This window comes from Harpia harpyja, chromosome 13 (assembly GCF_026419915.1).
Source record: "Harpia harpyja isolate bHarHar1 chromosome 13, bHarHar1 primary haplotype, whole genome shotgun sequence".
Classification (NCBI taxonomy): domain Eukaryota; kingdom Metazoa; phylum Chordata; class Aves; order Accipitriformes; family Accipitridae; genus Harpia; species Harpia harpyja.
Window position 1 is genome coordinate 26,554,645 of NC_068952.1, and position 14,437 is coordinate 26,569,081.

Sequence of the window (14,437 nt, forward strand, 5' to 3'; positions counted from 1 at the left end):
TGTTTACCTTGACTTTTGCAAGGCTTTTGACCCAGTACCCCATAGTATCATTGTCAAATTGGAGATACGTGGACTGAAAAGTAGGAGAATAACTGGTTGGACTGTTGTGCTTGAATGGAGTTTGGTGATTTAAGTCTAACTGACAGCTGGTTGCAACATGATGTTTTGCTTAGGCTTTTCATCAGTATATTCTGTTAGTTTATTTCTACTTTATGTAAGAATATCCTTGATAACGGTATTAGCATCACTCTGAAAGCTACTTTCTGAGGTACTTTCAGTAACCTCTTCTTTTTAATAGAGCATCTTCCTTTTCAATCATCCCTTTACCATTTCTTCAAAAATCTTGCATTGGTTGTACTGTTTCCATCTTTGCCAGGTAAATTAGTTTCCAAATGGCAACCTGGCAAATAGTTCATTGATGTTTGGTTAGGTTAAGTCTGCCATGGTTTTTTTTACCTGAAAGAAGTAAAGTAAAACTCAAAGAATATTCTCTTACTAAGGAAAACTACCATCTTAGTCTGGCACAATATACTGCTGAGAAAAAAACCAACCTGTTAGCTTTTGCCCGTTTTCCACATAAAAACAGAGAGAGGATTTTGCTGGAACTTGAGGAACCAGCACAGCTAAAAATGCAAGCTCTGTTCCTTCATATGAATTAATGGAATTGTTTACTGTAGGCCCAGTAAGTTGCATTTTTCAAATCAGTGAATGTGATAACACTAGCAATCATTTAAATTCATAGGAGCTCCATAGGGGTAGTTCAGGCCAGCTTTGACTTACTGAATCTCTGTTGCTGTTTAATGAGAGAAGGAAAGACTGCAGCTGGCCAAGCTGCCATTCAAAAGAGAGACTTTTTGAACTGAATGCACTGAAATCATGAACTCAGACATAGAATCCTACAATGCTTTTCTGTTCTCTTATTTCATAATCAATTTAGGCTGAAATAAGTTTTTTGTCAGGTTGGAACATTTAATTAATAGCCATTAAATTAAAAAATATTGTTATGCTATTTATTTCGTAGTCATTGCTGTTAATTTTACAATCAGTTTTAAAAGAAGCAAAATAATTACAGTATTTTTATTTTGTGTAAGTATTACTACTTTTTTTTCTAGCTCTGGTTGGATTTTAGTAAGTGTTGTTGTAATCACAGTACTTCTAAAGCATTTTAAACCCCTTTAAGTCATTCCAGCTAAAACATTTAGTTTGACATGAGTCATGTTTGTCATATCTTACTGTGAAAGAACTTGTTCTTCTTGATTTTTAAGTTGGGGGTTTTTTGAGTGTTTCATGCAGTCTTTGGTAGGGGACCTTTCTTAACTGTCTCCTCAGATGTTTCTTTCCTTTTTTCAGATGAAGATGATATTGAAGAGAAAGAAAATCCTCTTGCTTTAGGAGAAGGGGGTGAGAGTGGTGGTCTTGTGCCTGGAAAATCTCTAGTCTTTGCAGCCATGGAATTGCTCATGTTTATCCTAGTACGGCACATGCCCCATCTGAGTTCAAAAGTGTCAGATTCTCCAAGTCACATTGCTGCCAAATCCCACCTTTCTGAGGAAAGTGCTCGTCTTGTGGCTGCCACTGTTACTATACTGTCTGACCTGCCTTCTCTGTGTTCCCCAGCAGGTGAGTTATTGTAATAAAATATGTGTAAGTGGTTACTGTAGGGGAAGCGTAGTGATCATATGATGCTAAAACCAAACTGTAAATATATTTTTATGGGATACTTTAAGGGTCATCTATTGAAAAGTATGTTTAGGTTCTAAAATAAATTAAAAATTCAGGTTTTTCCAGCAAGCAATGTAAAGGAAATTATTTGATTTTAAATTTGCATGTGTGCTGCAAGTTTGCTGAGGAAATGAGCTATATTATCACCATGATTTTATTGTTGGTTTTTTTCTGTTCCTTTTTTCATGATTTTGAAACCTTTTGGCCAATTTTAATCATATTGTAAAAGAGCATAGACATCTTGGAGATAATTAAATTCCTGAGACGCTCATGAAAAGCAGCAGCTGGATGAAAAGAGAATCCTACTGAGGAAAAAACAGCACAATTCAGCTGTGGTACTCTTGGTTTTGCAGCCGTTGGCTGTCAGTCATCCCAAATGTGACTCCAGACTAAATGGAGCTTTCTTCTGCCCAGTGAGACTGTCACAAAGGATATGTGTAAACTAGGGTAATTGCAGTCAGTGGAATTCAGGGGTAAAGGACACAACTGCATGGGAAGCTGTGCTCTTTGAGTTTTGCCTTTCAGAGAACAAATTGCTTAAGAGTTGTCTCATGGATCTCTGGGAAGTTTCACACACTGATGTAGATAAGACATTTTGGAGGTTGGTCGTTTAATGAGATGCAGGCGGGTCCTTTAATGAGATGCATGCTAAATAACATACTTGGATAAAGTCTTCAAACAGACAATTTGTGTATTACAGTTCTTTAAAAAAATAGTAGATTTTGAGCTGATCTGGAGTCCTGCACTGGTTTTGATCCCTGGTTCTTGTTCTTTTCTCCCCTTTTTTTTTGGGGGGGGGGGGGGGGGGCAAAAAGGGTAACAGTACTACTACTGTGTTGCCTGGAGTGAAGGCATGAATCCCAGCAACTGGCAAGTGGCCAGCGAAAGTATCTCAGAAACTATTGTTAGTCTACAGGGACTGCTAGAGTTGGGTTTTTTCCTCATCCAGAAAATGTAGCCAGCTGATAGCTGTAGAGAGAGGGGGACAGTACGTGCACAAATGTTTGTGTTAATTGAGCCATTGCCATTGCATGTAACGGAAACTGTGAACAAAGAGAATTCATCACTTTCTGTGATTGAGAGGGTTTTTTATATTTCCTCCTCTTTCTTTAAAACATGAGCATCTTGCAGACTCCATTGGACAAGATCCTGGGCGATCTGATCTAGAGGAACTGCTGCTTTGAAAAAGGGGGTAGAACTAGATGACCTCCAGCAGTGCCTTCCAGTCGTAATTATTCTACTTAGTGTATTCATCCTCACAGCATTCCCAGAAGTAAGGAAATGGCGGGATTTGTGTTTCCACAGATGTGGGAACATGAGGCATAGAAAAGATACGGAAAGAGACTTGACAGTCTGAAGTGAGCTGTAGATTGCTATTACATGCCTAAACCCTATAGCACCCTTCTTTTAGTCCTACAGGGTCTTAAGGTCTACATGTGTTATTGAAACTCCTTCTAATAAAGTTCCCATGTGTCTAAAGTCAGGTTATGTGTTACCTGACAAATATTTCTTGAGTATGCCTAACTTGCATCTGCAGGGCTTGCTGCACAAAACATATATAGGCGTTGATTTCTTCAGAAAAGCAGTGCAGTAGGAGGAGGATAGTTTTGTCTCCTTTGTAGAGTAGCCAGATGGCTACAGCTTTTGCCCAGGATGTGAGACACCCAGATAACCTCCTTACTTGCTTCTGGGGCTTACACCACACACCAGCTTCCTTGGAAAGTGCCATGACTTGGTTTGGATACCTGCTTCCAGACTTCTTCTTGTTGTTGTTTACTTTATAGGACCCTAGCAATATGCAGATCCTGTTTTAAGATATTTAACAATCTGGAGGTGTTCAATATGATACATCCCATGTAGGGCAAAACTTTAATAACTGAATCATCATTCTTGAATTGACAGGAACATTTTAAGTGTTGGCTTGTATGAGTTGTGTTACGATACACTTCAGTAGTACTGATGAATGAATTTGATGATAAAATATTGAATGGCATGTATCACTTGTTACCTGAATTGCAATTTATCTTGGTGTCTCCTTTGTCTCCTAGCCATATATATCCATACTGGGAAAGCTAAAGAGGTTATCTACCACACTTGTTGGAATTAACTTCAGAAATTCTATTTTGTCTTTTTTTTTTTTTAGGATGTATGACAATCTTACCCACTATCCTATTTCTTATTACAAGAGTATTGAAAGAAACAGCAGTAAAATCAGCAGATAATCAGGTCCCACCTCCAGTCAGTGCAGCCCTTCAAGGGATAAAAACTATTGTTACCCTTCCAACAGTCAAGACTGATGAAACTCAGAAACAGTGGACAGGTCTTATCCGCAGCACCCTGGCATCTATCTTGGAATACTCTCAACCTGGTAAGTGGTTTCCCAGTGCAGAAGTGTTAAATTAAAGTGAACTGGGTTTTGCTGTAACAAAAAGGCAAGTATTGTATCTGCCTATAATTTAATAGGCTTCGTGTCTGAAGGTTGGAGATTAAAGGTGGTGATGATTTGCTTGTAAAATTGAAATGGGAGAAAGTCTTGAGTGCACAGAGCATAACTAATCAGAGTTACTTAATAGATTGTGTTGAAGACGAGCACAGCATTGGCTTTAAGAAAATACAGTTACATCTCAGGAGTTCCCATCCCAGATTTGTCCTTGTTGGTCTGTTTTCTTTGACAATATTGATGATAACTTCCTGTTAGAAATTTTGCCTTTTGCAACTCATCTTGCAGCCCCACATCTCTCACCTCCTTTCTCTAGGGTATTTTTCTGTACTACTTCAGACTTTCCTCTTCCATTTTGAATCCCATTATGATGCGATTATTTCATGCTCTGTTATTTCTAGCTCTTTTCCTCAGGCTGACCTTACTAGTCTTCATAGTTTCAGCTAGTGACTTGTTTCTGGAACTTGGAAATCTACCTTGTGATATTGATCGGTCTTTCTGATGTCTGCTGAATGTCTCACAAGTAAAATCTAAAGGAGTTCCAAGCTGCATTCATTTCACTTCCTGGACTGTGCCTCAATTTCTCTGACTACTGGCAACTCTAGACACGTTGGCAAGGCCTATCATTTCCACCCCTCCTTTCCTCTTTCCACAGAATACCTGCTAGCTTAAAGGAAAGGAGATTTTAGTTGCCAAAACTGTTTGTAGGGGAACTGATCTCTTTACTGAAGCTAATTGTTCAGTACTGTATGTGGACTCAACACCTTGAATTAAACCTCAAGAAAAATGGCAATCTGTGTCTTTTAAGTGTCCGCTGACACGATTCATATGGTCTTTATGATAGTGACTGTTAAAGTGAATGAGTGTGAAGACGGTAAGGGATAATTGTGGCAAGGTTCATACTGGAGTAGGATATTCACAGTACCGTTACAAGCTTTCAGTGAAGAGAAAAAATCCTGCTGCCAAAAAAATCTGTTACCCACCAGCAGGATGTCTACCATGTCTCTTTAGAGAACTGCAGACTACTTCTCTTGGTTCACATTTGTACTTTGCCTTGCCCATCGAAAAGCAAAGATGATGTATGGTCTCAGCTGCGTAGTTAGCAAAAGAGAGACACAAAGATTTGTCATTTGCATAATGGTAGTTCAGCCAAAAACATCCCATTACATCCCCAAGGAGCCATTTATAGAGACTGAAGAGAGGCTCGAATGGAGTTACTCATGTGAGAGATAGTGAGCAAGTAGGTAATTGCAAATGATCCTGAAAATGTCTGAAGGGGAAGGATCAGTAGATTTGTGTTAACCAAGTCAAACTTCTAATTTGATTTGTCACATCAGCTCTTGTCTTCCAGCCTTTTGTTACTGTAAAGATTTCCCAGTCCCTCTCTCCAGAAACGTTACTGGCTTTGGGCTTTTTTGCAGGCTTCAGAAATCTTTCCTGGTTCTTTGCAAGAGTGTATGTTTTCCAGTCTTCTGTGGAGTGGGACACATCACACACACAAGAATCTAAGCAAGGTCTACTGCACACAATTTCAAGTCTTATAATTCCATAAAATTTAAACAAATCTAAATTTTTTTTCTTTTTTTTCCTAAATTTGTCACTTAAAATGCTTGGAGTAGTTTTTTTGAAGTGAGGTTTCACACCATGGCTAAGCCAATCGGGTGAACTAGCTGACACCTGTAAAGGGCAGTTACGCTGGTTTTGCTGCCTATGTATCTGCTGGTTTTTTGTGCCTCTCAAGGGAGAGCAGAACCAATCTGGACAACAAAATCAGCAGAACAGTATATATATTATAATAACTATATATAAATATAATTCTTTTTTTCCTGTTGATGTAAATTCATGAATGAGATCCATGAAGACAGAGCTTGTGCAAGGAAAAAAGAGGATGACCATGGCAAATACAGACTATTTGAAAAGCAGGAAAGGTTAAAGTAGGACTGTTCTTATTGGTGACAGGTAGCTGTCACATCAGCTAGTCTGTTATGTGAAACCTCATGTTAAGTAAAAGTTGTTGCCATGCTGGATATCAGTTTCTTACTCTGCTGTATCAGCTGAAGAGGACAAAAAAAAAAGTGAGGTATATTTTTAATGGGGAAAGGATCTAAAAAATATATTTTTCCTCTTTTGTTTACATACTGAAAACAAACAATATGACTTGGTCAGAGAAAGTGTGGGTGATGTTTTTTCCTTGATATTTAAGCTTCAGAAAGTTTGACTTGCTTTATTAAAACAAGTATTAGAATAGAGTTGCTCAGCTTTTTGTCAGTCACAGTCAATAACGATCAAGTGATTCTGTAATAAGTAGATGCATATTTTTATGCAGTTGCAAATAATTTCAAGTACGTTTATTTCCTCTCTGAGTTTGTCTGTGTTCACTGGCTTTTGCTAAATAAATTCTAAACCCTTTTTGGAGTAAGCTAACAGCATGTTTGGTTTTGTTTTTCAGAAGCCTCTAAGCCTATTCTTGATGAAGTAAGCGTACTTACAGCTATTGCTCTCTTCCTTTGGTCAGCAAGCACTGAAATAATTGGAGTGCAGTCTTTACAAAATGGATGTATGAACAGATTTAAAAGTGCATTAAATTCCTGCGATCCTTGGGTAAGATTATGTTATAGGAATGTGAATGATATATAGCTGAGAAAAACAAACTAATTGTGATATATTTACCATACTTCTTGAATGCTTTGTGTGATGCCTTTACTTCAGAGACAGATACCGCTTGTCAAAATAACTAGAATTTTCAACAGTGCATTATAGAAACTCTTTAGTGAGCAAAACAACCCAAACTAAGTGCTTCTAGGTAATGTGTGTTCACAGCCTTGTGTCAGGTTCTTGACTTGCAGCTTTTTAAAAGGAAAAGAATCTTTGATATGTGAAATTTTAGTAAATGAAAAGGTTGGTTACTATAGAGTGGTGACATTTCTACATTAATGCTGATCTTTTATAATACAAACTAAACCACTTTTTCTGTAGATAAAATTACAGCCCGCATTTCTGATGAATTTTATATTTGTTTGTGCAAAACCTGTGCTTATTTTATATGTTCATACAAAACTTAGTTTGAGTGCAAAAATATAATTTTGTGGTCACCATTGGAATATCTGTAGATTATGAGTCATCTGTCTCCTGATTTCACTTTTGCCCTTTTGGTTTGTCTTTATCTTTAGAATTACCTTCTAAATTATTTTCTCACTAAAGAGGGAAACTAAAAAGTTGTAGACTGACTTTGTTCGAACAGGCTAAATGCACTGTATAGTTAAGCTTAACTGTTCCAGCCACATACATATCAGTTTGTTTGAGTGGGTATACAAATCTGCATGTGGAAGCTAAAAAGAAAAATCTATAGAGTTTCCACAAGCAAGCATTGCAGAGATTCCTGAGAAGAAAAACACACAAAAAATGCTGATGTGTTTAGGGTCACAGTGAGGCATTTAAAATCCTGTTTAGACTCATAATTCTTCTCTGCAGCAGGGCTGGTGTTTTCCAGCGTGGACATAAAATTCAGTTGGTTCTGAAGTCTGACTTTGGGTGGAAAGCTACTTAAAATTTTAGTGTGTGAATGGAAATGGCAGTCATATTAAGCAGAAACTTTTATGTCATGCTCTCTCTCAGCTCCATATAAACACATAACAGTGAGAGAAGTACATCTTTGCCCACCACCCTGCTGGAAAGCCGTCAGTGAGCTGAACTTAGCACTATTTTTGTAATTCATAAGAGAATGCTTTCACAGCAGCCAGATTGTGTCCACTGTCCTTGTTGATGTGCAGAACATATACTCTGTAATATTTGTGTGTTTGTTATAGTTTTTTAAATACAAAACACTCATTGTTGGGGTCAGTAACTAGACACCTGTTTGTAGTAAAAGCATTATACTGATTGTACGAAAAGCATTGAACCGATTATGGAAAAAACTCTTCTAAAGAAATACCGCTGCCTCATAAGAAAGATAGGAGTATTTTTGAAATTATTACCACCTGCAAAAGTCTGAATTGTTAGATGTTGTGTATAGTAATAACCAGAAGGCTGGTGAGCTCAATTTCATTTTGCCCCAACAAGGGAACTTAGTTAAGACACCCTTTGATAATGGGTAAGGTAAGTTTTACATGAGAGTGTGCCTTGCACGCTTTGAAGAAGCCCTGATTTTTACCTCACTGGAGTTTTCGTAGACTCCTGTGAATGTGGAATAGTCAAAAGTTTTATATTATATAGATGGATTAAAAGAAGAATTTCATCCAAGCTTCTGTCAGATGCAGTTGTAAAACTCTTATTTGAATTATGTGTGCATGTAAGAAAAGAGACTTGTACTCCTTATTTTGAAGGCAGATAGTCTTAACAGCTAATAAGGAGTAAAGTTTAAAGAATGTAGACAGAAAGGGAAGGGAAGGGAATTATTTGGAGTGGTATGGAGAGAGAGAGGAATGATTGTTGAAACAGGTCAAAGATGATGCTGAGTAAGGCATTAGGAGAAAATGTTCTTCCGTGGAGCTCTGTTAGAAAGCATACAGATGGTATTAGAAGAAGTATTATTACTTCAGGCCTTAAAAATCTAATTGTATAGAAAACTTGCAGCTGTATACTAATGAATTAACAGTGACCTGAGCTGCATAACTTGTATTTTCTTACAATTAGTTTTTATTATCTATCATTTTTATTCAATACTTTTATTTATATATCTGTTTCCAGTCATCCCCGGATCTCCTCACAGATCATTGTGTTCAATAATACTTCCTCTAGAATGTTTCTGTTCAGCATGTGCTTAGTAACTCATCCTGTTCAGACTTGAGTGCAGTTTGAAACCATGTGCAATGTTTTATCCTCGTATTTGTTGTGGGGCTTTACCTTTTCAAAAGTTCTGGGTTACTTGTGTGGGATTTTGGAGGAAGATCTTTGTACACCCAAATAAAATGCATTCAGAAGTTCATCTAAACAAGATCATCAGTGAGTCATTTTCCCACATGTTGACTTAAAAAATCCCTGCTTTCCAGAGAAAAGAGGGAGGAGGGAAAAAGAAAATAGCAGAAGACAAGGAGAGGGTTCTGTGATCCAGCTCACTGTATGGCTGCATGTATACTCCTATGCTACTACCAGCACAAGATGGAGAATGAGAAGGAAGGATGGACAGGCCTGCCACTTTTGGCTATAGTCTCGGCTCATGTTAGAGCAATAAGATCACTTTGATCTGAGTCATTTTTATGGGCTGTTTTACTCTTCTGAGACTGGAATAGCATTTCATGATTTTGCAGATACACGTACTATTAGTGCTGGTGGTTCTGAGACTTAAAGATGTAGTTCTCTGTGGACCTGTGTGACTGACTTGTATGACATTAACTATTCCTTTATTTTCACTGAGTTCATATTGTTACTGCTACTTAGTACCTGCACATTCTTTCTAACTGGCCTTCCTTTTATTGAAAACTGGGCTAATATTGTTTTAGCAGATGGGCTGTGTTGCTGCTTTCCTCTTATTCAGTATGTTTCCTTCCCCTTTAGTCATCTTTTTTTTTTTTTTGGCATCACATGTCTCTCACATACATAGATAACAGAGTTTATTAGAATTCCCTGAGTTAACAAATAACTTTCAGGACAATGTATTTATCTTGATTTGATTAGGTTCAAGCCAAGTGTTACCAGCTTCTGCTTTCTGTGTTCCAACACACCAATCGTGCCCTGTCAACTCCATATATTCATTCATTGGCCCCTATCATGGTTGAGAAGTTGAAAGCTGTGGAAAGGAGCCGCCCAAACAACAACCTGGAGCTGTTAGCAGTCCAGGAAGGAATTAAAGTCCTTGAAACGTTGGTTGCCCTTGGTGAGGAGCAGAATAGTAAGTATTTAGTTTTTCTAGAGAAACGTGTAATGCTAAAATAGAATATTGAACAGTAGAAATCTTGCAGTTAGGAACTTGATGACATAGTCACGAATAGACCATGTCTGTGCAACATGCTTTTGTAATTCCAGTACTAGAACTCTTACATACATGGACTTGCATAGCACATACACTATGATGTGCTGTAGCCTTTGCATTTGTGGTGATTGCAGGAAAAAAAATTCTAAACATGAACTGCAGTAATGAGAGAAGTTTTCTTCTGTTTGGAAATGAGTAGTTAACACCGTTTATATTTACTTTTTCCCCTTGTTAACTTTTATTTATTTTAGCAGACTCATCACTTTTATCAGGTTGCTTCTACCAGCTCAACAAAGTTTATCTAAAAAGCCCAGGAAATTGAATTGTACTGGTCAGAATATCTTGATTGTAGATGGAGCCTTCTGTTTGCTTCAGTAGATAGAATACAGTATTTATAGTTAATCTTTAAATTCAGTTATTCTCTAACTGAACAATGCGTTTTCTAAAGACTTGTTCAGCAGGCATTGGGCTTTAAATGCTGATGAAGTTCCTTGTAAAAATATTACTGTTGTTTTAGTATGGGTTTGTTTTTTTTTTTCCTCCCAACATACTCCCTGTTGGTATTTCTCTTCATTAATGACCAAACACTAAATGTATGTTTTCTTGAGCCCCATTCTACTTCTGGCACAGTTGTTTGAAACGCATGTAAAATGAGAGAGTAACTGAAGCGAATGAGGAAACAAACCATCTGATTTTTGCTAATGCTGGCTGGAGACAATCACCCCATAAGCATGAATTTAGTCAAAACCTTTAGGGGAAAATCATTAATACTCTGATACCCTACAAAATTTTCGATACATGAGTTACCATTAATGTTTAAGTTCTTTGAGCTTAAATTTTACAATTAACATGTTACACATTTCAAAGGCATACTTGTATCCTTGCTACATAAAAAAAATAGGCCTATTGCTTAAGTTCAGCTGCCTTTTTGTTCTAAAGATAAACCCTTTTGATCCCTGCACCATTTGGAGCTGTGGCCTTGTTAGGCTGTGCTAGCCCAAGTATAGCTGTGGTGCTAGTTTTTGGATTGGAATCTTCCAGAATGGAGTAGGATAGCAGATAACTGTCCCTAACCTTTTTGTGAACACTTGCATAGTAATAGTGGTTCTGTTATGCTCACTGCAGAGGCTGATATTCAAATTCAATTGAATAATATTTCTGTCTGCCTGAAAAGTGCTCTTGGAATCCTTTAATATGATAGGCAGTCTACGTCTTACGATCTTTTATCAATCATCTGCAATCAGATGGTGCAAAGGCATCTTTAAAGAAGTGTCAGGAACAAAATAACTGTGATGAACAACAGTACAAGTCTGAAACACAGTCCTGGTAAGAAAGATTTGAGTGACCAAAGGACAGGAAACCATCTACATATCAGTTGGGTTTTTATTTGTTCATTTTTTAATTACAGTGTTTATTGTCAATACTGAAAACAAAATTACTTCTATCAGTCTAGTAACTGATAAAATTAATTTTCTTTTGTTTTATTCTCTGATATGGTTATTAAATTACTTTTTTTTTATTTTCACTTTTAGGAGTACAGTTGCTTGCCCTTCTCGTTCCCACTCTGATTTCCTATTTACTGAATGAAAATGCCTTTGCTTCTGCATCTACAGCATCTAAGGATCTTCATGAATTTGCACTTCAGAATCTAATGCACATTGGTCCACTTTACCCACATGCTTTCAAGACAGTAATGGGAGCTGCTCCTGAATTAAAAACGCGTCTAGAAACTGCAGTCCGAGCAAGTCAGGCCAGCAAAGCAAAAGCAGCTGCTAGGCAACCACCACCCACAGTACATTCCACCCCAACAATTAAACTGAAAACTAGCTTTTTTTGAATTACTTTTATTATTTTTGGACCATTAAGTAGCCAGAAGCATTACATTACCCCCGTTGTGTTACTGCATATATGTCTGTAATTTTGTGTAATTTGTATGTGAAAGGCTGTCTAATAGAGCTTTGTGTAATTACTTGAAATCCATGCATTACAAGGGAAGTGGTGTTACTTGTATAGATTTTTAGGAAATTGAATGTGATCATATTTATGAATTTGTGTTATAAATTATCCACCAAAAAACCCCTATTCTCTATCTGACTAAATAGTTTTATTTATTTTTAAAAGCTACCCCAAACCTTTGACTGCTTTTTGAAATCTGGTGATTGTTATCGTACCATTGTGTCAACACAACCAACACAGTGGGGATGGAGGGAAGAAGGGAAAGTATTACCAAGTACTTACCATGTACCATGGGGAATTTCATGTGTAGAAGTATGCACTTTTTCCTTTTAAAAACAAAGTAGGGAAGGGGATTGTCAGACATTGTAGATCATTTCAGCTTGCATGAAAAAAACAATTGAAAATTTTCAGCCTTTCTCAAGGTGAACGATCAAGCATGCTGTCTTAATAAGTTGTCCTTATTTATGTGGTGTATATTTCTTTCAGATCCGTTTCCATGCTTGAAAATTAATAAAGGATGCAAAGAATCTAATCCCCTATCTCTTCTAAGATAAATTTTAAAGAATGCATTGGAAATTGAGTTTATAAAGAGAGCTGCCTGCTGTCTGTATTTGTGTAGGTGTAGATTTTGGCCCTTGTAAGGCACTGTGTGTTAGGAGTCTTCCTATTCTGCCAGATGCTGGCTGAATATGATGATTCAGTGCTCTGCTCTTTGTCCAGACTCCTATGTATTTAAACTTCCTGCAAGATTTTAGTCTCAGTGGGTATATCTTATCTGTAGTCCTTGATAAAGTTTGGAGAGCCGAATTACTTGAGTGCTTTGCACCTGTACTGACTAAGGGAGCAGAACACAAGTGAGAGACAGGCTCCTCCAGTTTTTCCTTTCCCTACCAGGCTTTTCTTTCTTGAAAAGCACATAGCTCCTCTCACATCTGAGTAAGTCTGATCTGCAGATTTTGGAGCTTAGAGCTTAAGTGCTGTGCTAACCTTACAGCGCAGAGCCAGTGACTCCCAATGTCTGCTGCTGGACCTCACTCCTCCCGTTGGCAGAAGTGCAGAACTATGTATTTTCTTGTGTATACAAGACTGACTGACATGAATTTTTTGACACTGCTGTTGAATTTATGGGCTTCTATAGGGATCTTTCTATACATTTTGCTTTATAGAGAGAAGCCACATAACTAGAAGCCTTGGCTAGGCCTGTTGAGTTTCATCTCTGATGTTTTTCTGGATACTCTGTAAAAACTGCATATTTCAGAAACTTCTACTTCAACCCAAATATAACAAAGGGATAGTAGATAGAATTGAATATGATTAGTAGTTGGTTGAAATATTTGTAGATCATTATTTTTGCATAGTCACTTGCCTCTAGTCTCTCTTTTCCCACAAGACCTTATATAACTCTTTAAGTACCTATGCAAAATGGAGGACAAGACAATGCTCTTGTGCCCTATTGTATTTGGTGTATGCAAAATATTTAACATAAAATCAGAAAAGCTTTTATTTCATAGTCAATATTTTAGTACTAAAGTGAGGACACAAGTGGTACATACTCTAATCTTTCAAATATTTTTTTCGTAAAGATGATAACTTCCAAGTCTTGTTCCATTGTCCTACAGGAGTAAAGATGCATGCAAAAGGAAAAACAATATGCCCTACATGAGGAGGAAAGTAATTTCACTACTTTTTTCATCTTTGTATGTCTAGTGGGAATTAAATTGATTAAAATATTATCACTTTCTAATATGGGTTTCCAGCATTACAAAGCTATATTGCTTTGAAGAAGTTCTGAACCTGTTTTAGCATTTGAGAGAGAGTATTAAGGAAACTCTTTCAGTACAAAATTGAACACAAAATTTTGCAAGTAAAACTAAGAAAACAACTTTATAACTGGTTTTAGACCACACCACCTCCCCCCCCCCCATAGTCTAGTAATTAATGACTTCAATGTTTGTTAGAAAATTTTTGTCTGTAATTAGGTTTTATTTACCTTAATTTTTATCTCAGCACTTTTATGTTTTGGTTAGACTCTAGTTTACATGATGTCTGAAAACTCAGAAAAAGGGAGGGGGGGAGGGAAGTGTAGCAATCAAGCATAACTAAGAAGTCAGTAGAAGAATAGAAAAAAGTTAGCGGAAGGGAAAATGGCACTGGATAGATGTAGAGGGATAGAGAAGGGAGAGGTTTTTCTTTGTACTGCGTGACTGTATACAACATGCACAACTTTCATTTGTATACATCCTTCCCCAGTTTAGTCCTTGTTTGCTTCTCTGCATGCTCCTGATACTAAAGGTATAACCATGTGGTTTTACGTAATATTTTGGCATCAAACTTCATTTGATTAAAAAAAATGAAATAACTTGAAATGCCCGTAATGCTTATTGTTCTTTGTCACCCTCCTTTTCGTCTTT

At 37.1% G+C, this 14,437-nt stretch overlaps 1 protein-coding gene across 6 annotated transcripts in view; it reads left to right on the forward strand.

The window, feature by feature from the left end:
* Positions 1-12,558, forward strand: part of HEATR5B (HEAT repeat containing 5B) — a 62,003-nt gene extending 49,445 nt beyond the window's left edge. For 5 of the 6 annotated variants that reach the window (XM_052805387.1, XM_052805386.1, XM_052805388.1 and 2 more), the window contains exons 32-36: positions 1,351-1,620; positions 3,866-4,090; positions 6,612-6,763; positions 9,776-9,989; positions 11,603-12,558. In XM_052805387.1, coding sequence (XP_052661347.1) covers positions 1,351-1,620; positions 3,866-4,090; positions 6,612-6,763; positions 9,776-9,989; positions 11,603-11,907 — 1,166 coding nt within the window. In that variant the 3' untranslated portion in view covers positions 11,908-12,558. Of the gene's footprint in view, positions 1-1,350; positions 1,621-3,865; positions 4,091-6,611; positions 6,764-9,775; positions 9,990-11,602 lie in introns of those variants that run through there. The other variant, XM_052805391.1, reaches the window with a different exon arrangement.
* The last annotated feature ends 1,879 nt before the right edge of the window (positions 12,559-14,437 follow it).